Source organism: Carassius auratus, chromosome 27, assembly GCF_003368295.1.
Source record: "Carassius auratus strain Wakin chromosome 27, ASM336829v1, whole genome shotgun sequence".
NCBI classification, from domain to species: Eukaryota; Metazoa; Chordata; class Actinopteri; order Cypriniformes; family Cyprinidae; genus Carassius; species Carassius auratus.
The window spans coordinates 7,393,756-7,416,691 of NC_039269.1; the positions used below are offsets into that span (position 1 = coordinate 7,393,756).

The window sequence follows — 22,936 nt, forward strand, 5'->3', positions numbered from 1 at the left end:
TCGTCTGACAAACTCTGAATGTAAGTTGCCATAAATGCATGATGACAGCCAGATGTAGCCAGCAACAGTCAGACCTCATCACAGCACAGCTGACAGGTGTGTGTGTGTGTGTGACCTCAAAGACTTTATTCGTTTGCATTAAGACACACTTTTACCATTCTTGCTTGAAAACATTAATGATGAGTGTTTTATTTTTTAAGTTTTAGTAAGCTTCAAAATACAGGTTGGGTTTAAATTGCTTCTTGAGTTTTTTTTTTATGACAATCAGTATTTTAGCATCATTGAGACACTTATAGGCTACATTTTATTAATATACATTTATGTATATATGATTTGTGTTAATTTTGTTTTTAAATATGTAGTTTTCGTTTATTTCATTTGAGTTTTAGTAATTAAAAAGATCAAGCAAAATGAAAATAAGAAATGTTGAAGCTGAAGTAAATCTTATTTATAGTTTCAGTTTAGTGTTTTAGTTTTAGTTAAATACATCAACCTGAACGAAATTTTATTGTTCATTTTCATACATCATTTTTTAATTTCACAATTATCTAAAACTAATTAATGATTCATTGACTGAGAAATCTTATATTTCAATGTTTTTTCATTAAAGAAGGAGATCTCAAATGGTATGTTATTATTAAATTAGTTGCGTTTCTGAATAGTTGTAAGTGCACCATCTGCAGGATGATGATGGTATTACATACATTTATAATATTCATAAGAAGATCCCTGTGTGCGATTAAATGTAAATTAGTACAGTATATGAAAACAGTTCGTTTCTGATAAACTCACTCGTGGTCAGGCCTTTAAATGGTTAAAAGGATCTGTTTTGAGTTTATAATGGCTGGAAACACATTCGTGGACTCGCTCTTTCTCAATTAAGTGTCACTTTCAGCTTTATTTTCTGTTGTGCAATAGAAAACTTATAAAAAAAATTTTAACCATGGTTAAAAAATTGGTTAATAAATAAATAAATATTCGTGTATTTATATATATATATATATATATATATATATATATATATATATATATATATATATATATATATATATAGTTCACTTATTTTATACACGAATATTTATTTATTTATTAGCCAATTTATATATATGTATGTATATTGGTTCAAGGGTGTTTTATCTTTACCGTAATTTGTTTTTTGTTTTTCTAAAACGCGTTCCGTCGTCCGTCCGTACTGGTTCTTGTTCCGTTCGGGCTTCCGTGCTTCGCCTCGTTCTCGTTCTTCTCAGTCGGTCCTGCAGTGAAGATGGCGGAAGCTCCCCCGCGGCCCTGCCGGTTCTTCTGCCACCGGTGTTCCGAAGAGATCAGCCCTCGGCTCCCGGTAAGATGCCGCGGTCTTAACGCACCTCTCCCGAAGATTTTAATCGGCATGGATGCGTGTAACGGAACCAACGGCCCTCTTTTAGCTCGCGTTTCTCCGCGCTCGCTGTGCTAACGGCTAACAGGCTGCCGGTTGCCAATAGCAACACTCGGGATTAAAAAGCGGATTTAATTAATTGGAGAAGTGAGAGTGTAATCAGACGGACTTTAGGCAGAACTGAGCGCAGATTAAAGATGTTTCCAGAGCTCTGCTGTTTGTGTAACCTGTCAAACCTGAAGACTGCTCGTAGTGACATCACCTCGGTATTTACACTAACGTTAAACTAGTCTTCGAGAATCGTATAATACTGACATAACTTCGATGTTAGAGTCTTATCAGATGTGTCTGCTTCAATTTGTCTGACCTGTAGATCATGTCTAAACAGAGAGCTAGTTATGAACCAGCTGGGTAACTAGTTTAGTTAGCTAGTTTATAAACTAGTGTGCTATTAATACTGTTTGCTATCAAGTTTGAGATGTCCATATCCCTGATTTTTGTGTCTGATCTGTCTTCTCATGTAGTTTAGTTGGCTATAACTGAAAACTATAGACCAACTAGTTAGATTTATCAACTAATAATAAGAGACGGATGAATTCCAGTGTATTAGTTGGTTAGATGCTGATGTTTGTGATCTATTATTGGTTGAAGCAGTTAAGTGGTTTACTGGTTAGTGTTTTTAACTAAACCTCATTGTAGTAGATCCTTCAAGTCGAATATTTCTGTGTGTAGGTGGAGTTGGTTTTATGCCTGTCATGATGATAATTTTTGTCGTGCGATATATTGCCACAGAAATAATTGGGATAATCGATATTGTCAATTTAAAGAGCATTTTATGCCACTGAATAATATAAAATGTATCAGCATAAAATGCAATAAGGCCTACACACTTCCAAACGACGACAAACTTAAATTTTTGAGAACATTTAGATAGTGGAAATTAAGTATCCAAATATTAGATGCCTTAAATACCGTAAATAGTAAATATTTATTTATTTCACACTAAAAATGCAAATTAACGAGTAGAAAAAAAAGAAAAATGCATTTTTCCCGGACTTCTTTTCTCTGTAAATTGTGCACACTAATGTTAAAACACAAACACTACGCAGCAGTCAGATGTCTGTATGCACAAGGAAACAGACCAAATCTGCAGATGAAAACCTTTTTTTGTTAAACTTGAACAAGCTCCTCATGACTAAACCATGTTATGTACGAGAAGCTGCAAAAGACACAGACGCAAGTGGAATGTACAAAACATGGTGACACATATTTTAAGTAAATATATTGTGTGTTAAATTTTGTCACCAAAAATTAAGATCATGTACATATATTGCGTGATAAGTCGATATATTGATTATTGCGACAGGCCTAGTTTGTTGAATTGTCTGTGTTTAGTGTGGTTGAGTCATCTACTGGCTAGTTAAATCATATCAAGTTGATGTTATGTGTGCTTTAGGTTAGTTGTTACAGAAGGCCTCAAACTGACTTGGTTTAGTGTGGTTTTGGTTTCTGGTTTGGGATTCACGTAAGTCTGATTTCTTGACTGTAACTGAAGACTGGTTGTAATGAGATCAGCTGATTAATTTAAGAAATGATTGTGAGGATGGCAATAGATCAAGTAACTTAGGGTACAGATGAAATATGCAAACACTAGCCATTAAGTAGACTATGCTAAGTCATTCAGTATAGTAGTTAAAATTTCCCAAATCGTACTATAAATATTCATAAGAGCACTAGACAAAGTTAGCAGCTATATAATGGTTATAAATAAAAACAATAACAGCAATATGTATGGTTGCATGAATAATAAACAACTGATATTATCCACCCCATAAATATACGGTAGTAAAGTATTAACAAACTTTGATGCAATAAATAGGGTTTGATGTAAAAATGAGCATTCCTCCAAAAACATTTACATTTCTGTCTCTTTTCAAGTGTTAGCATATATAATTAGTTGTATTCATATGGGTTATTATAGCAAAATAGGGAGAAAAAATGAAATGAACCATATCAAATATTTGATAATATTAATAAAAACTGTAATAGCGTCTCAATTGTACTAGAATAACACTGGTGTCTAGTAGTTTGTGCTTGTTTAGCATGCAGCCTGTGCTAATGATAATCACTCTCTCTGGTTTTACACATTTCTTCTGACTCTTATAATAAATGAAGCTAGTAGAGTTGGAGAATGATGATGTCATTTATAAACCTGCAGCGAGCCGGACCACAGACAGGTTTCATTCATCAGTTTCACACACACTCTCATCTCTAGCTGTCAGGATGTACACAGCACGTGCTGCTCCTCGTGTCAGGTTTGAGAGGGGAACGGGGAAGAGAATGGATGGGGTTGTCACAAAGCTCTTTTGCTTGTCTCTTCATCGTTCTGTGTTGTTATTATCCTGCTCTTATTGTGTGGAGCCTCTAGAAAGAGCCCAAACAGGACAGAGCACTGCAGGTCAGCCGGAGGTCATGATACCGGACCAGACTGAAACTGCAGTTATAATTAAGAGCATTCTGTAGAATCCATTTGTGATGTTTTGTGAAGAAATGTGTTAAAGGGGGTGGTTAGTTCTCCAAAATTAAAATTAACCCATAAATGACTCCCCTTGAAGTCATCCTAGGTGTACATGACTTTCTTCCTTCAGACGAATCCAGTCTGAGTTATTAAAAAAAAATTATTTGATCTTTCCAGCTGTTTGATGACACTGAGCAGGTGTTGCACTTCATCAGTTCATGATCAAGTTTAATAAAAAGCGCATCCAATAAAAAAAAGTGTCTCCCACAGCTCCGGGGGGTGAACACAGGCCTGAGTCTCATGAAACCAGCGTTTGTTAACAGGAGTAAAGGAAGCAAAGTCTCCTTACTTTAGCAAAGGAAAACCAGTCTCCTTTTGGCTTATATCAAAATCCTCCGACATTGTTCTTTACAAATCTTTGTTTTGTTCTTCTAATTAGTGACCGGTGTTTTGTTTGGATCTCTCCGATGTGTTTTCGTGTGTCACTTCTGAGCGCAGCATGTGCAAAGCTGACCTCATACGTCATGAGTTTACAACAGTGAGCGCAAACTAGATTTAAGTGATTATTACATTTTGAATATGGATATTTTTCTTCAAAAACGAATTAATTCGCTACAGGAGGCCTGTGTTCACACCCCGACCTGGAGCCGTGTGAGACACTTTTTTTAATGGATGCGCTTTTTATTAAACTTCTCTTGGACTGATGCAGTGCAACACCTGCTGAGTGTCATCAAACAGCTGGAAAGATCAAAGACCATTTTTTAAATAAATCATAAAATCAAAGTCATACACGCCTAGGATAATTTCATGGTGAGTCATTTTTGGCATAATTGTAATTTTTGGGTGAACTAACCGTTTAAATATACAACGTGTTAATTTGTCCATGTATTTGCTGCGAGTCCAGTTTCTCAGTTGATTCAGTGGGGGGTGTTAATGTACTGTTCTGTTTTCTGTTTGTTGTGTTCAGGATTACATCTGTCCACGGTGTGAGTCCGGCTTCATCGAGGAGTTGCCTGGAGAGGGAAGGTAAAGTAATAACCTGCTGCTGTGGATCTGGAGAAGTGGAGAAAACTCCAACATTACGTCATGTTTTTGCCCAAACTTGTTTCTCTGGTTGGGATTCAACATCAGGAAATCTGTTTGCTACATTGATTCCCTCAACAAGATGAACAAAGTTCAGTTCTAAACACAGTCTGTGAATGATTTTCACAAGCATTAGAAACTGAAAAAACAATAATTTGAAGATTTGATCTTTTCTATCACGTTTTTTTTTACCAAAGTTCCTGATTTAATTTTTGCTATTTGCCTTCTCTCTCTCTCTCTTTTTCCCAGTTCAGAGAATGGGTCCACATCAACAGCCTCTAATGATCAGAACCGGCCCTCGTTCGAGGTGAGCTGTCATCCACTGTATATCTGTAATTGCTTTTGGTTCACTCGACGTGCAAACTTTGGTCCATATATATTGAGTACAGTCTTTCTCACAATGCAAACTTTGACAGCATGCATTTAACTGATGCTTTTATCCACAGTGACATAACATATTTAGACTATGGTTAATAGATGGTAAGCATGCAAATCATAAATTGTAGTAGACTATTCTCCCATGCTTCCAGTAATGCATTGAAAACCACAGACGCCACATTAAGAAAATCATGAGTGAAACGACCGGCTCACGAAAGCTTTACCTCTCTCCCGTCAGAATGTGGACCAGCACTTGTTTACATTCCCACATGGTTACAGCCAGTTTGCTCTGGGGATCTTCGATGAGGGCTTCGACTTCAGAGCCGGTTTGCCAGCGGAAGATAACCGTGACGCCGAAAACCGCCGAGAGCGGGAGATGGCCTCACGACAGCGCTACGGGGCCAGACAGCCGCGGGGACGACATGTTCCCCGGAGACAAGGAGTGAGGCATGAGGGTGTACCCACTTTAGAAGGGTGAGAATTCAGCAGGTGGCACTGTACTGCAGATTTATTCAGCTGGGTTTGCTCTATGAATTATTCAACTTTTTCTTTTTTTTTGTATGTATTGAAGATTTATCTGTTCTGGATTCCCACTATAATCAAAAATATCAATATAATCAATAATAATAATAATAATAAAAATATTAAATATGTATTTATAGAATATATATACACATTTTTGTAAATATTTTGTATATATATTTTTTTATATAGTTATTCTCCGCTCATTGTAAAATGTACTAATATTTTTAAAACCTTACCTAGTAATCAATGTCAGAAAATTAATTTGTCAAAAGTGTGGGGAACTATTTAATGCTGTGAGCCATTACTGTAAACCAGAGTGTCCAGATATTTTAACATGAAAGGCCAAAAATTAATCTTGCCATGTGCCAAAAGTAAATATATGTTTACATTTTATATTATAATAACAATAATAATAAAAAATAAAATTAAAATGTATTTTTGATTATTTTTAATCAAATTTACTTGTGTAAACTATATGAAAATAAAAAACGACAACTTTTTTCAATGTAAAAATGAAAACGGTATTTTGTTTTTGTTTTCACAGAATCATTCAGCAGTTAGTTAATGGTATTATTGCTCCGACTGCTATGCCAAACGTGGCGATGGGGCCATGGTGAGTCGCCAGTGAAATGTTCTGTCTTTACATCATTTCTCAGTCTATGATCACTGGACTCTAAACTGTCGTCCCACAGGGGAGTGCTGCACTCAAACCCAATGGACTATGCATGGGGAGCCAATGGATTAGATGCCATCATAACTCAGGTCTCGAGTGGCTTATTGCTTTATTTTAGAAACACAAGAATTGTGAAAGTCTACAGAGCCTTGTGTTGCTCTATGATAAACAATATCAGTGCATAAAAATGTATACTCACATACTTTTTTTTTCATCCCTGTTGTCGTCCTGTAGTTATTAAATCAGTTTGAAAATACGGGTCCCCCTCCAGCAGACAAAGAGAAGATTAAGAGTCTCCCTACGGTCCAGATCACACAGGAGCACGTGGGTAAGAAGACATGTGCTTCACACAGGCTAAATGTTGAGGTTTCTCACAGAGGGTTCTGGATGCTGACAGCGGGATGTGCTTTAGCTTTCGAAAAGTGTAACTGTTAAACGTCCCAGATGACAAATTCACTCATTCATCCACTTTTAAAGAGTCATCGCTGCAGCTGTCACAATGCTTCAGACCTGCTGTGTATTTATGGCTCTCTTTCTTTTTTTTTGTGAGCAAAATAACACTTTTGTGCAATAAGATAGATATTAAAAAGATGTCATATGTAAATACACACACACACAGTTTTTATAGACGCACATACTACTGTTCAAATTTTTGGGGTCTTTAAAAATATTCAATATATTAATTACTTTATTCAGCAAGGATGCATTAAATTGATCAAAAGTGACTGTAATGACATTTATGATGTTACAGAAGATTTCTATTTCAAATAAAAGTTGTTCTATTTAAAGAAGAATATAATTGCTGCCTTGGTGAGCAGAAGAGTTTTTTTTTTTTTAGCATGTGAAATCTTACCTACCCCAAGCTTTTGAATGATTATATATAGTATATATATAACAAATAACACCTACACAATACAATAAATAAACTGCACAATTCCAGTTGGCCGGTTGTCCTGTAATTCACACGACCCACAGAATGTTGACGTGTGTGTTTTTGTGGTTCAGGTGCTGGTCTAGAGTGTCCCGTCTGTAAAGAAGACTACAGCGCAGGAGAGAATGTTAGACAACTTCCGTGCAATCATCTCTTTCATAACGACTGTGTCGTTCCCTGGCTCGAGCAGGTGTGTTTCTCTTCTGTTTTATTTCATTTCTCCATACTCAATCAACTCAACTTTTGACCGTGTATATTCGGTCGTTAATGAGCGATCCAGGTTCTAGTTTGTAGTTCCTGACATGGTTCTGTACAGAAAAGCAGGAGTTTGCAAATTGAGTTTGTGCTAATAACTGCTGTTCATGTTGTGTTTGGGTTCAGCGTGTTATACAGCACCTTTTAAAATGAGTATGTGTGTGTTGCAATGAAGAAGTACCTCTGTAAAACTAATACGGCATTGTAGATGTTTGTGCAGAATCCAGGGGAAGGTCAAAAACTTTAACATCAAGTTCACTTCTTTGTTCACTTTATATATGAATATGTGAATTCCATTTTTTTTTTATAATAGGTCTAACATATTAAGATTTAAGCACACAAAATGTATTTATAAAGTTTTTAAAAGTATGCTCAAGGCAATTTTTTAAGAAAAAGCAACACAATTTTAATTTTGTGGAATAATATTGTGTTTAATTTTTTTTGTATTGGAGTATATGTTAAAATGTAATTTATTTCTGTGATGCGCAGCTGAATTTTCATCATCATTACTCCAGTCTTCAGTGTCACATGATCTTCAGAAACAGGGTTGTTAGTTAAAACTTAAACTAAAACCATAATAACAATTTTTGTTACTAGAAAATAAATGAATCTTTAACTAAAATAAGATCTAAAAAAAGTAAACTTATTTAAGCAGGTTGCCAATTCAACATTTGTCATTTTCATTTAGTTTAGTTTAAAATTTCGTCCAAAAATAAAAATATTTGTATTTTTAAAAATGACAAGCACAGCAAAATTACCAAAACTAAAATTCAAAATGTAATTCAAATCATTAATAAAAACTACTAGTATCTTGATGAAACTAAAATAAAAAAGTTTGGAAATCATTCTTAAATGCTGCTTTGCTGCTCAAGAAATATGTTTTATTATCAATGTTTTTTTTGCAGAAACCTTGATGCTTTTGTACATGTTTTGTCCGTGTGTTTCCCAGCATGACACGTGTCCAGTGTGCAGGAAGAGTTTGAGCGGCCAGAACACAGCCACGGATCCACCCGGCCTATCAGGGATGAACTTCACCCCCTCTTCCTCCTCCTCTTCCTCCTCCAGCTCTCCGAGCAACGAGAATGCCACCAATAACTCGTAAGAGCTCAGTCCACGTCCCCAACACATCATCATCATCATCATCATCATCATCATCATCTCAGCCGTGCTGCCCAGCGCCGGCCCGGACGACACACACTCTTTCCCTCCCACCGGAGACTGATCTGTGACACGGTGGAACCAGCGCTGAACCTGCCCATCACTACCAACACACACACACACAAACACGCCAAACCCCGAGAGAACCAAACACTCTTCTGTTGCTGTTCTTTTAAACCGCTGAACTTCAGAGCCATCATTCCTCAAGGTCCGTGTGACGTGCTTTTAATCAGCAGAGCGCGTGAGAGAAATGCTGAGGAACAGAGCTGCAGGACGAGGTGCGAGCTGAACTGTGTTTGAGAAGCAGACTCTGTGTCAGACTCTCCAGAGGGACGCACGCGCTCAAATCCAACCTTTTCTTTTATTATCCTTTCATTCTTATTTTACGGAGAAAAGTTGCTGATATGTGAACGTGAGTATGTGTGAATCTCTCAAAACCGGTCAAGGTCACGTTTCACCCCACAATCTGACGAAGAAAGAAGCTGTGTATTAAGCTAAAGCCTGTTTTAGAGCCGCACCGATAACTTTGTTACTTTTCAATACAATTGTGACATTATGCCGTAATGCAAAAAACAATCCGATTCTCATTACTGTAATACGAATTGTATTGTTAGTTGCACTGCCTTTAATTTGATCAATCATTTAATTACAGTATTTTATATTGTAGTACTACATTACAGTAATGAATAATGCATTACTGAATGCTTTCTTGTAAATAATTGTCATGAAATGATCTAAAATGCAATCTTTTCATGCATCATACAGTTTTCTTTTCTTTTGATGTTGGGGTTAAATAAAATCTGGATGTGTTTTTCGCGATTCACCCATATATATATATGAAACATACTTATTGAAAGAAATAAAAAATAAGAGTTGTGTCATATTGTGAAAAGCCAAGCGATCCAAGAACATCTGTGACTGAGGAAGTTTCTCTCCTGATATTTATTTGCACAGTGAAGATTATTAGAGCATTGAACAAACAGAAAAGTGTGAATGATTTTCTACATTTAGCACCGTCCTTAAAACTCCTTGAAAAGAACATTTCACCCTGCATTTTTTTGGGCCTTTATCCAAACAGCACACGGCCCGAGAACGAGATAAGAGCTCTCTCTTGCTTTCTCTCACTCTTAACTCTTTTTTTTTTTTCTTTTATATTTTTAAATCCGCTCACATCCAGCTGTCTTCTCTCAGTCTGCCACATATTCAGTGACTTTCAGTTCAGGACAACTTTTTTTTTAACTTATTTTAAGTTGAATGGTTTGTTTTTGTAAATCATAATAAAGGAGAAGAACCAATGAATAATGAATCACTGCTGATGATGAAATGTTTCAGAAACTCATTTGTCTCTCCACAGATCACAAACACAAACTGAGTTAGTTTCAAAGGTCATTTTTAAAATATATTTAAAGTTTTTTTTTTATGTACATGGTTTTTATGTTTTTAGTATTTATTATTGTAATTCTAATCTGACTGAAAATTAGAAATTAGTTTAGGCCTATGTATATTTTCAGCAACATTAATGTAAATTAATGTACACAATTTATTAATACAATTTCAGTATTTATTATTTAAATTTTAAATATTTTAGTACTTTAACTGAAAATTAGAAATAAGTTTAATGTTTTTTCAGTCATATTTTAAGGATTTATTATAATTTGTAAGTAATTTTACATTTAGTTTTATTTTGGTTACCATTTATTTTCTTTAAATTAAATGTATGTACATTGCAACACTGATATGCAGGTATACATTGCAATTTTTTTTTTTTTTTTTGTAATGACATGTTTTATTTTTTATCACTTTGTAACCCAGATCAGTGATGTAATCAAATCTCAAATTATGTAGTTTTTAATTCCTCAAGCAGCAATTAAGGAGCCATTATTTATTCATTTTTTTGTTGATTTGCTGCTGCATTTTTAAACTACCCGGCGGTGAGTTTACTGTCTGTTCCAGTATAATAATCTCCATTCTTCAACAGCCGAGAGCTGAATCTGGAGACAGATTCATAAAGCAGTGTGCAGCTGCTAATCGCCATCATCTGTCTGTTGCTGCAAACTCATTTTGAAGTGAGTTTACTGTTGGCTGAACCGCTCTAGCAGTCTCTGTACTGAGAGCTCTCTCTGCCCTCTTGCTGTGTGTTTTTAATGTATTTATTTCTGTAGGACGCACCAAACCAACCATATATAAAGACTTGTCGGCTTTTTTTTGACTTGAGCCGGTTCGTGAGCTGCTCTTATGCTTCACTCTTAAAAATAAAGGTTCCCAAAGAGGGTTTTTTCATCGTGATGCCATAGAAGAACACTTTTCTTTTTCTTTTTTAGTTTCTAAAAGAACCACTTTTTATTAGTGTGAAGAACATTTTAATAAGGACCTTTTGTGGAGTGGAAAGATAGTGTTAAAGGTTCTTCATGGAACCATCGATGCCAAAAAACAAGCTTCATTTTTAATAGTGTTTGTGCACCACAGCTTTATCATGAAAAACCTCTTCTTGATTGGACTCTAAATGATGTCTAGGTTCAAGTATACACTAAACATATGCATCTTCGGTATAATATTATACTATTTATAAATGTTTTGATTTGGCTTTTATTTTTAGATTTTCAGTTGTGATTTTAATTGTAGCTTTTGTAGTTTTATGTTTTTATATTTTTTCCCCCCTATATTTCTATTTCGTCTTCATATATTTTTGAAAGGTTAGTACTTCAGTGGTACTTTGTTTTATTTTGTTGCCAAAGCAACGTTTCTGATTTCTGATCAGATTTTTAGATTTTCTGATTTCATATTAATGTTATTTTGTTGTGCTTTTTTCATTTTCATTAGCAATTTCTTTTAAGTTCCATTAGATATTATTTTATTTTAGTTTTAGTAGTTTTAGTGCTTCAACCTAAACTACTTTTACTTCATTGCCAAAGCAACATTTCTAATTTAATTTATATGTTAGTTTTTATTTTATCTTGTTGCTTTTCATTTTTAATGGCTTTTTTAATTTTATTTTTACAAATCTGTCCATTAGAATATTTTTATTGCATTTTAATTTGAGTCATTTCAGTAACTTAAACTTATTTTATTTACCAAGACAACATTTTCTTTAAGCTTTTCATCTAATATTTCTATTACTATTCTACTATTCTATAAATAAATTTTTTTTTTCAATTATACAATAATTAATACATTAATTAGCCTTTATTGTTATAGTTTAAGGTTTAATTTTAATTTTAGTGCAACTTTTATTAATTTTGTTATGTGCTTTTGTCATTTTTAATTATTTTGTTATTGTTTTCTTATTTATATATAAATATCCTAAGCTAGCTTTAACTCATTTTTATTTCAGTCTCAGTGCTGCAAATTAAACCTATTTCCGTTAATTGCCAAGGCAATATTACTTCAGAATTTTTTTATCTAACATTTATATTTTATTTCAGATACCTAAAACATTCAGTCAAGTGATACAAATTCCCAGAGTCACGGAAAACCTGGAAATATTTTAGAGAAAATATTAGAAATATTAAAAGAATTAGGTTTGTATGTATTCTAGTGAATGTGTTTTCCCTGTTATGCTTAGAAATAAGATAAAACCTCTTAAATGCAATGCCTATAATGCCTTTATCTGTTAATGATTCCCATAACTGGTGTCCATCGGTAAAAACCTGTTGGAATTCTGTTGATCTCCTGAATCTGAAAAGCTTCCTTGATCCACAGATCTCCTGCTTTCTTGGAACTTTGCCTTTTATGCAAATGAAGCCCAAAGCATCATCCTTAAATGTGTCATACCAGGAAGTGAGTGCCGGCATTCAGTTCTGCAGGGAGAGAGAGAGAGAGAGATTGATCCAGAGCTGTTCTAGTCAAACACTTCCCAAGTGGGAAGCAGAGCGTGTGGCTGGGAGCATGGCGACCCTGGTGACCTCCAGAGGTCAAGCGCTCCATCACTGAAGGGACACAGCAGCACCTCTCTCTCTCTCATCCTCCGCTGGGTTGAGACAACCTTTCAATGTCATTGCTCCGGGTCTGTCACACATCAGCATCAGCGAACACAAGGTAAGATCTGACGGTCTGCAGGACTTCCTCGGGAATGACTGCAGTCTGCTGCTGTAGGTCAGCATCAGTCATATTCAAGGAGGAAGATGACTTGCTTTTTAGAGGTAATGTGCTCAGGAAGATGCTTTCTGGTTTTGGAAGGGGTCAAGAGCAAATGATCAGCTTTCTCTCGTGTTTAATCGATGTTCATGTCATGCATATGTCTGTTATGACAGCAGAGAACAATCAGTGAGTTCTGATTCTTGCATTGTGAATCTGGGATATATCCCCCCCTCCATTTAAACCTGGAAAAATGATGATGTAAAATGAGTAAATATTTCAGATAATGCAGAAAAACTGTAAGAAAATTAAGATTTTTTTCTGATTCCATTGAGGCACATAATGCTCTTAATTAAAATGAAAACTGAAATTAATATTAAAACCTTCAAAAATGTTACTTCAAAATTAAAACTGCAAATGCTTCACATCAAATTATATATTGAACTTTTAATTACATTTCATTTTATATTTAAAAATATTAATTATTTCAGTTTCAGTTTTTTAAAATATGTTTTATCTAAATGTTACTAAAATAACACTGTTTCGAAATTATCCTATAATACAATGTACAATTATAATTGTGATTTAATATATTTCATTATAATTTTTTTATGTTATGTTTTAATTTCTTAATATATTTGCAAAAATGTGGTCTTCGTCTTCTCCTGCTGGATTTCTTTTTGTTGTTTTTGTTTTTTTGCTCTCCTTCCTCTTTTTTTTTCTTTAATGGCAAACATTTTTGAACATTTCAGCTGACATCTATATGTTCACTCTCAGAATTATTATTATTATTTTATTATTTATGTCTCTAGGGTTGTACCTATACAAAAGGTATATGTTTGTAACTTATTTACCCCTACTTATTAATAAAGCACGCATTATATAGTACGCATTAGTATCTAAAGTGTACATATTAGCACATTTTGAAAGGGTGCTGCCCTATTGACAGCTTTTTTTGTGTGTGTGAGAGTGTTTGATATAAAATGCTTCTGAAGATTATTGCTGCATTGTTTTGAGAACATCTGGGCAGATGAGAATTTCTTCTTCTTTAAATTGCACTCTGTATTTGTTCTACTGGAGATGGGTCAAGTGTATTTGCGCTCTGGGGTCCCGAAGACACTCCACAGGTGTTTAAAGCTGAATGACCCCATGCAGCGCTTGTCCGCAGCTGCTGTAGTTCCGCTGTCCGCCTGTAAGTGGCGCTGCGCTGCAGTCTGACCGTCACTGAGCGCATCCTCTGCTCTTATGACATCATAACGCCATGACGACAGCTGCAGGTTTAGATACAAAAAGTGCCAGACTGTTTATGCGACAATAGTAACTATAAATATTCAGCCATCTGTTTGTGCATGCGACCTCAGCCGTTTATATTTCTGCACAGACAAGACAGCCTTGATTGATTACTTTTTAAGTCAGTAAGACAGTGAAGACAATAAATGAACAGAACGAAACGTGCTTTATGTATCTGTTAGCATATGCATAGGCAAACATAATTAATGTGGCTCTCATTTTATGTTAACCTATTACGCGCGTGCAAAAACAAAACAAAGTCAAAACAACGTTTATTCTCACGTTTTCTTTATAAGTAGTAGCCTAGTTTTTTTGCCTGTTCCCAGGTCAGTTTTTCCAATTTTCTTCCAGTTCTGGTAGTATTTTGTTTTTCTTTTATCTCAGTTTATAAATTCTATTTGAACTGACATTAAAACGTTTTATTAAAACACTTGAACTGTGACTAATATGCCAACTCTGTTATTAAATAATGTGCAGTTACCACTCTCAGACGGAAAGGTTGAAAAAAGTTGTCCACTGAGACGGTACCTTAGAAAAAGCTACATCTTTGTACATTATTAAGTGCATATTAATACCTCAAAGGTAGGCCTACATTAGCCTACCCTAAAGTGTACAAAGTAGTAGCTTTTGTAAAGGCACCGCCCTAGTGACAGCTTTTGTACCTTTTTTCTGAGTGTATAGGAAGTCCATGCATCTTTTTTTTTCCTTCTTTTTTTTCCACTGCTACAAATCACGAATCTTGGTAAACCAGAACTGGATTCTCTTTCTAATAGCCTAAGCATTTTAAAATGCCATGACCTTGAGACGACTCAAAAGACGATGTTTGTTTATTTGACAGAATGTTGAAAACCCTTTATTTATGTAGCCTACTTATTGGAATGTGCTCATGGAGGGACCCAACAAACAGTTAATAAAGTAAGAGCTGTTTCATTTTGCTGGTAAAGAAATCACGTAGGTCTCTCTCTCTCTCTCTCTCTCTCTCTCTCTTTCTATTTCTCTCTCACCCATCATCCCTGCTGATTGGTTTCCCGCAAAGATAATTACAGGCCAGATCTGATCCGGTGAATGACATGGACCGGAATGAGCTCTCTCCCGGTTCGGGTGTTGCCATGGCGAAGAAAGCGGCCCATAAGAGCGCGCCGGCGCACCACTGCACCAAGGGTTGCCTGGAGTCCAACTCGGATGCGGCGGGATCGAACCCGAAACCCAATCACGTCGCCACGGAGGAGACCGACGACGCGGAGGAGGAATCCAAGTTTCAGCATCCTCGCCTGAGGAGAGCAGGAGGAGGGAGCAGCGTCCAGATTAAGAGCTGCACACCGGGAGGAGGAGCGTCCAGGAGCTCCACTTCCACCGACGCGCGCCTGAGTGATGCTGAAGCTGCTCCTGTTCCTGCGGGTCGCCACGACACAGTTAAGGGCGGAGGAGAAGAACGCAAGGCATCTACTGTAGTGACCACTGTGACGGTAGAGGCTTGTAATGCTGGCGAAGGCGACGGCAATCCCTCAGCACCGCTTTCCAGCATGAAATGCAACAACAACGGGGAATGCAGGCGGGACTCCGGCACCGGGAGCCTCCGGTCCATCATGTCCAAACCCGACGGGAGCAAGCGGACGGCGCGCAATTCAACGGCCAGCGTGGACGCGGCCAGCACGCAGGGTCAGGACGCCTCGAACCCCGGCGTCCAGGAGAAGAAGGATTCCAAAGTGTCCTTTTCCAACGCCCCCAGCAGGAAAGCCTCGTCCTCCGTCCACGGCGCGCAGCAGCAGCCCCGCAACTCGGTGACATTCCTCAAATCCGAGGATGGAGCGCAGGAGGACGGCGAGACGCGGGGCAGCCAGGCGAGCTTCATGCAGCGGCAGTTCAGCAGCATGTTGCAGCCCGGGGTCAATAAATTCTCCCTGCGCATGTACGGGAGCCATAAAGGGGTGGAGAAGGAGCAGGAGCGCGTGAAATCGGCCGGCAACTGGATCATTCACCCCTACAGCGACTTCAGGTAAGAGCGATGCTTGGAGAAACTTTGCGTGAGAATGTGACATCTATTGGATCAAATGTGACCTGTGAAAGAAAAGTGTCATTTTTCCATTTTAAACAATATTTAAGATGCACGAGAGAGTTTTGAGATCTTGTCCTATTGGTGACTTTGAGCATCAGGTTCTGTTTATGTCAGCTCCAGTGCTGCTGTTATTAAAGCAACAGATGCCTTCTTCAATGAATGCTAATGATTTCATTTTTTGGCATTAATAATCCAAGTATTTTAATAATGGTCTCACACTTTTGAACCCTAAACCTGTTGTGTATTTTTTTAATAAAATGTCCTCACAATTTGACCCTCAAAAGCAATTAAAACATATACACACACTACCAAAAAGAATAATTTTTTATGTGAGCTTCATATTTATCCTCTCATAAAGTTGTGGGATGTAATGTAACCAGGATTTATGGGTTTAAAAGCAAAACAAAAAAGCTTTTAAACCTTTTTTTTTCTTCTTTTTTTGTGCATACACATTGATACCTAAGCATTTTTGTCCAAGCTGAGTTAGATGTATTTCTACCTGAAAAGATAGCAATGTGAGACCAAATACACTGAAGCACATGCGCACTTTTTGTCATGTAGATATCATCCTGAATTATATTTTGAGATATAATCACAATTTTAAAATCCTGATGAATTATCTTCAGTAAATACAGTTTAGGTGTTGCTCTACAGATGGTCATGCTGTCATGCATTATGTCTGTATCAGTGAGGAACATCGATCCAGCTCCACAGTCAGTCTGGGATTAAAATGTTTTGCATGCTATGAAAACTACTGGATGACTCTTTACATAAGGTTTGCATTGCACAGCGTTCATGCATCAGGTTGCATTTTACATTTATGCAACATGTGAGTCAATGATTACTGTATGTTGGATGCAGATCACTGAATGCAGCAATACTTGTGCTTGAGTGATTTAATTTGGAGTTTTTTGACATTGACTCTTCATCAGATAATAAACAAATATTGTTGATGATGAAAACGTGCATGCAATTTCTGCATTTAGCCAAGCTATGCAATAACGTGCTCATATCCATATCATTTTGCATCGTCTCCATCGAAAACCTGAAACTGATACATTTATTTCAATACTCCCACTCCATTCAAAGTCATCTTGACATATCACAGAGCCTCAGAGCTCCTTAGAGCTTTGAGAAAAGAAGCTGCCATTGTGTACGAGTTGCATCAGTCTCCAGTTATGAGTCAGCATGCACCTAAGCGCACTGCTGCTGTGACCTTGAATTACACACGTTTGCAAGCACCACGTGGAAACGGATCACATCCGCTCCATGCAGACCTTTATTATTTCAGACCCTCAGGAATTGACTTGCAGCAGTCACAGCCGTGTGAGACTCAAATATCAGGGGTCTTCTGAGGTTTTCAACACTCTTGCCCTTTTTACAAGGTCAATAAATATCATTCTCTACAGCACATTGCAATGCATTATTGCATGCATCTTTGCAGTGCTAATGTTATTGATTTTTTGTGTTGCTTTCAAAGCAAAACCTATTTAAGGGTGATCTGCATGCTGCAATAATTATCCTTTTAAATGTATAGTCTTCTCATCAGAAATGTTCACATTGGACTCTTATTGGTTTGCCAACTATCAGAATATTTTTTGTATGCATTTAAATAGCATAATCAGAATAAACTAAGACATTTGTGTTCTTTTCCTGCTATTCTCATCTGAAAACACGGCCTGCTTTTGCTATTTTTTATTTTATTTATTTATTTTTGCTGAATTTTCAAAATTTTTGGACAGAGGTTTAATCGACTCATTTTTATTCATGTCTTTAACAAAAGCACTCAAGGGCAGCATGAACTAGAAAATGTAGGTCACAAGAATCTTGAAAATGCATGTCATGACGATTCTTTAAATGTTTGTAAAATGTTTTGAATAATGTCTCCTTGTTTCAAAAGCTTGACTTTTCACAATTGTTTGCATTTAAAATCTATCTAATATTACTTTTATTTGAAATATATACAGTATAGTTACAAATTAATGTTCATCCAATACCAATAGTTATTAAATTAATTTATAATATACTATAGCATATTTATTGACTTATTTCTATAAAGATTAATGAATACTAAACGTATTGCTCATTGAAAGTTAATATTAGTTAATGCATTTCTAATGTTAAGTCCAAAGACATAAATGAATGTATGCTTATAGCTATCTTTGTGAGATTTCTGGCATAATGACTTCCTCTTGCATAGTAAATGGTTTATGCATTCACATGATGCATGCAAAATGTTAATAGAACTGAATTAGGATTTAAATTGTAATACTCATAATTGTCATTTTGATTAATTTGATCACCTTTGTGAATATACAAATAAGAACATCATCCATAAGTAAGATTGTAAGATCACATAAAACTAACACTTACGTACTACAGAGTAACTAGAAAGAATTTGTCAATTTCTTTGCTTTTCTCTCCTGCAGGTTCTACTGGGATTTCACCATGCTTCTCTTCATGGTGGGCAACCTGATCATTATTCCCGTCGGCATCACCTTCTTCAAAGAAGAGACGACCACGCCGTGGATCCTCTTCAACGTGGTCTCCGACACTTTCTTCCTCATGGACCTGGTGCTCAACTTCCGCACGGGCATCATTATCGAGGACAATTCTGACATCATCCTGGACCCCAAGTCCATCAAGAAGAAGTACCTGAAGACCTGGTTTATTGTGGACTTTGTCTCATCCATTCCGGTGGATTATATCTTCCTGATCGTGGAGCAGGGCATAGACTCGGAGGTGTATAAGACGGCTCGAGCGCTGAGGATTGTGCGTTTCACTAAAATCCTGAGCTTGCTGAGGTTGCTGCGTCTCTCTCGTCTTATCCGCTACATTCACCAGTGGGAAGAGGTACGTTTACAGACACCACCACAATATCACATATATATACCCCATCAAAGGTGTCTACACAAATAGCTATAGCTATCAAATCTTTTAGATATGGAACCCAATTTCCACAACACAAGAAAAAAATATCATGCTTTGGTAAATTATTATAATTATTAGAGCCTGACAGATATATAGCCTGGTTTCGCTGATTTTATCGGCCGATATGAACTTGTCACAGATATATCGGTATCAGCAAATAATCCAACGATATGCCACTGATATGACATTTATTTTATGAAACATAAAACGCAGATAAAATACTTTTAATGGTGTAACTTAAAGGAGCACACCACTTTTAAAAAAAATAAAATAGGCTAATTTTCCAACTCCCCTAAGTTAAACAGTGATTTTTACAGTTTCGGAATCCATTCAGCCGATATCAGGGTCTGACTGTAGCACTCTTATCTTAGCTTAGCATAGATAATAGAATCTGATTAGACCGTAAGCATCTCGCTCAAAAATGACCAAAGTGTCTCTATATTTTTCCTATTTAAAACTTGACTCTTGTGTAGTTACATCGTGAACTAAGACAGATGGAAAAAGAAAAGCAGCGATTTTCTAGGCTGATATGGCTAGGAACTATACTCTCAACTGGCGTAATAATTAAGGAACTTTGCTGCTGTTCCATTGGTGCAGCCGGCGCAGTGATTTTACACAGAGCCTGGAAAACAGTCCCTATTTTCAGGCACTGCGTAATATCACTTGAATCTGTATCGGCCCCCAAAAACCCATATCTGTAAGGTCATAAATAAAAAGCCATAAAATGTGAAATTATTATATTGTTGGGAAGTTGAGATAAAAGTCCAAAGTCATTATGACATAACTAGTCATTATGAGATAAAAATCAATAATCATAAGATACAGACTCTAAATAATGATGTAAAAGACATTTATGACATAAATAGTCAAAATGTAGATAAAAAGTCATAATTGTGACAAAAAATATAGTTATGACAAGTGAAATAAAATTGACTTGAATAATTTTTTGGTTTGAGATGTTAAAATCCTTTCTCTGAATGTGAGATTAAGGGCTCTCTTTCTGAGGATAAATATCTGAGAAGCAGAAGTCTTTAGTGAAATCTGATGTGATCTTGTTGTTGTCTAGGAAAAACAGTTGATATTACAGAAATGTTGTTCCTGTTTTGGGCGCAGAGCCCTACAGAGAGCAGATGGGGACTTTAACACTGATTAATTGATCAGAAGCGTGTTGACGTTGTCTTGTCAAAGTCCAGACAGACTCAAGCAGAGTTCTGACGGCTCTAAGAAACAGTTCAGTCACACTTCTGTCTCTAATTAAAGCTCTGTGTCAACGTTTCTGTCAGTCAATGAGTTTCTGAATCACTGCTTCTTAACATCTCCACATTCAGAAAATAGGTCGATATATATGATTTTGGCAATGATTTTGCTGACAATATATAATTAAGCTACATTTGGACTGCTTAAAGTCGACAAAATTGCAGATATGTTTAAAATGTGCAGTCTCTTGAGAAAAAGTGAATCAAAATTATTATCAACTCATCTTGCATTTACAATGGTTTGATGTTTGTGAGAATAAGAGTCAGTTTAAGTGTTTAATCAGTTGCAACAATGACATTTAATAGGATTTTTTATTTTCCATGTCTCAAGTTGTGTGAACTGATTTAGCTCTTACTCTTACTGTATGTGTCATCTCCTCAAAAAACAAAGAAAAAAAGAAAAAAAAGATATATATGCACTACTTTGAAAAAGTTTTAAATGAATAATATATTTTTTTATACAGCAAGAATGCATTAAATTGATTAAGATGACTAAAACATTTATAATGTTACAAAAGTTTCCTTTTTTAACTAAATGCTGTTCTTTTGAACTTTCTATTAATCAAAGAAACCTGAAAAATGAAATGCTTGATGGTTTTCACAAAAAAATATGAAGCAGCACAACTGTTTTCAAATCAGTATATTAGTGTGGTTTCTGAAGGATCATGTGACACTGAAGACTGGAGTCATGATGTTGAAAATTCAGCTTTGATCACAGGAATAAATTAGATTTTAAAATATATCGCAATACAAAAACAGTAATTTGAAATTGTAAAAATATTTCACAGTTATGCTGTTTTTATTGTATTTTTATTTAAATAAATGCAGCCTTAGAGAGAGTAACATTACAAATTCTTACAGACTACAAACGGTTAAACGGTAGCATATGAATATATTATTACAGTTGCACATATGTACAAATGATTACGTATAATTTTTCCCTGGTGTTCCTTTAGTGAAAATAACTATTTGCGCTCATTAAGAAACATTCAGATATGTATATTTGTTCAGCTATATCCCTGAGCCATAATAAAAGCTGTCACAAAATAAAGATCTCAACTCATAAATTAATTTGTTTCAAGAAAATAGTTGGTCGTAATTAACACTGATTCCTCAGTGACACTTAAATCCCATAACAATTTGCTTAATTAACACTTATTATGCTTCCAGTATGCCGTTTAAAAACAGTAAGGGTCTTCCGCTTTGGGTTATGTTGGATTACCAAATAGTTTAAATGTTCCCAGTGGTAATGCATTTTATTTGACCCGGAAAACAATTTGTTCCTTTAACACAAACATGACTTAAACTGAACTCCTGTTGTTCATCAATAACTCCCTCCAGATCGAGCACAATAAGTCTTTTATCAATGAAGATGCTGCGGGTGGATGGGGTGCAGCCAGGAGCGGCTACTTTGCATAATTATGAGGTTGTAATTGGTAATTTGTCTGCAGTATGCAATTAGACCAATGCTGTACAGAGACCTGGCTTGTTAACTTTGTGTTGGGCTCCTGTAGGTAAGTGCAGTAAAGGTGAGACACAGTGCTCCTGCCTCTTCTGAAAGTACAGACACGTTTGCATTCTCCACACAACTCAACGCAATCTACAAACATAAAGCGCACCGTTCCTGCAAATGACCTGCTCTTAGAAAACGAGTTATCTAGATGGTTCAGCTCTGCCGGAATGTACAAATGTTTCCTTTTTCCCATATCAACAAAAAGCACATATGAACAGGCAGGGGGGGATCTATAAAAATATTAAAAATCCTCTCATAGCGCACTGACGTGCAAATGTGTAGCATACATCATGCATCAATATAGTGAAGAGCTGAAAACACCAAGCGAGCTTCAGTGTGTTGTGTGTGTGTGTGTGTGTGTGTGTGTGTAGTAGAGCACGTATTCCCAGAGACGTGTATAACAACACCTTAAGGGTTCCCATAAGCAGGATTTATTGTTGTGGCCCCCTTCCTCAAATATGATGATGGAAAAAAAAAAAAAACTACTATAGGGGTGAAAAAATAACTTCAATCAAATAAAAAACTAAATGAATAAATTGTATTATTTACAAATCACAATTGTAGCTCTCGAAATTTACCTGTGGCTATAACTTTTTTATGACTCTAATTTATTTTATAGTCTGAAGCATTCAGAAATCATGCAAAAGGAACCTAAGCAGTTTTACTATGATAAAACCATGGTTTATTTTTGTAAGGGTTGTGATATGCATGTTTTTTGTTGAAGAAATTATAAAGCCTGTGTCATCTATAGCAAAAAGGTTAAGTGAATATTTGAATGAAATGTTTGGTCAGTAGCCTAAACAAGGATTTGTTTGTCCTGTAAGTGTAACAGCAGCAATCACATGGCATTTGTAATAACGTACATAAATTGTTTATTTTGTATTTGCGTACATTATGTATTTTAACAGTGTTATTATTAA

At 36.0% G+C, this 22,936-nt stretch overlaps 2 protein-coding genes across 2 annotated transcripts in view; both read left to right on the forward strand.

Moving 5' to 3' along the window:
• The first annotated feature begins 1,197 nt into the window (after nt 1–1,197).
• Nucleotides 1,198–10,202, forward strand: rnf126 (ring finger protein 126). The gene is made up of 9 exons (XM_026205555.1): nt 1,198–1,339; nt 4,861–4,919; nt 5,226–5,283; nt 5,593–5,828; nt 6,424–6,492; nt 6,572–6,641; nt 6,787–6,880; nt 7,558–7,673; nt 8,688–10,202. The coding sequence occupies exons 1-9, from the start codon at nt 1,265–1,267 to the stop codon at nt 8,838–8,840; spliced, it is 930 nt and encodes a 309-aa protein (XP_026061340.1). The 5' UTR covers nt 1,198–1,264; the 3' UTR covers nt 8,841–10,202.
• A 2,237-nt stretch (nt 10,203–12,439) lies between these two features.
• LOC113045284 (potassium/sodium hyperpolarization-activated cyclic nucleotide-gated channel 2-like) overlaps nt 12,440–22,936 on the forward strand; it is a 48,540-nt gene continuing 38,043 nt past the window's right edge. The window contains exons 1-3 of the mRNA XM_026205554.1: nt 12,440–12,931; nt 15,297–16,256; nt 18,746–19,169. Of these exons, the coding sequence (XP_026061339.1) occupies nt 15,331–16,256; nt 18,746–19,169 (1,350 nt within the window). The 5' untranslated portion in view covers nt 12,440–12,931; nt 15,297–15,330. The remainder of the gene's footprint in view (nt 12,932–15,296; nt 16,257–18,745; nt 19,170–22,936) is intronic.

Coding starts and splice junctions, on each gene's coding strand:
- rnf126 (XM_026205555.1), top strand. CDS start 1,265: ATGGCGGAAGCTCCCCCGCGGCCCTGCCGGTTCTTCTGCCACCGGTGT. Junction 5,829..6,423: donor GGTGTACCCACTTTAGAAGG/GTGAGAATTCAG, acceptor TTGTTTTCACAG/AATCATTCAGCAGTTAGTTA. Junction 7,674..8,687: donor TCGTTCCCTGGCTCGAGCAG/GTGTGTTTCTCT, acceptor TGTGTTTCCCAG/CATGACACGTGTCCAGTGTG.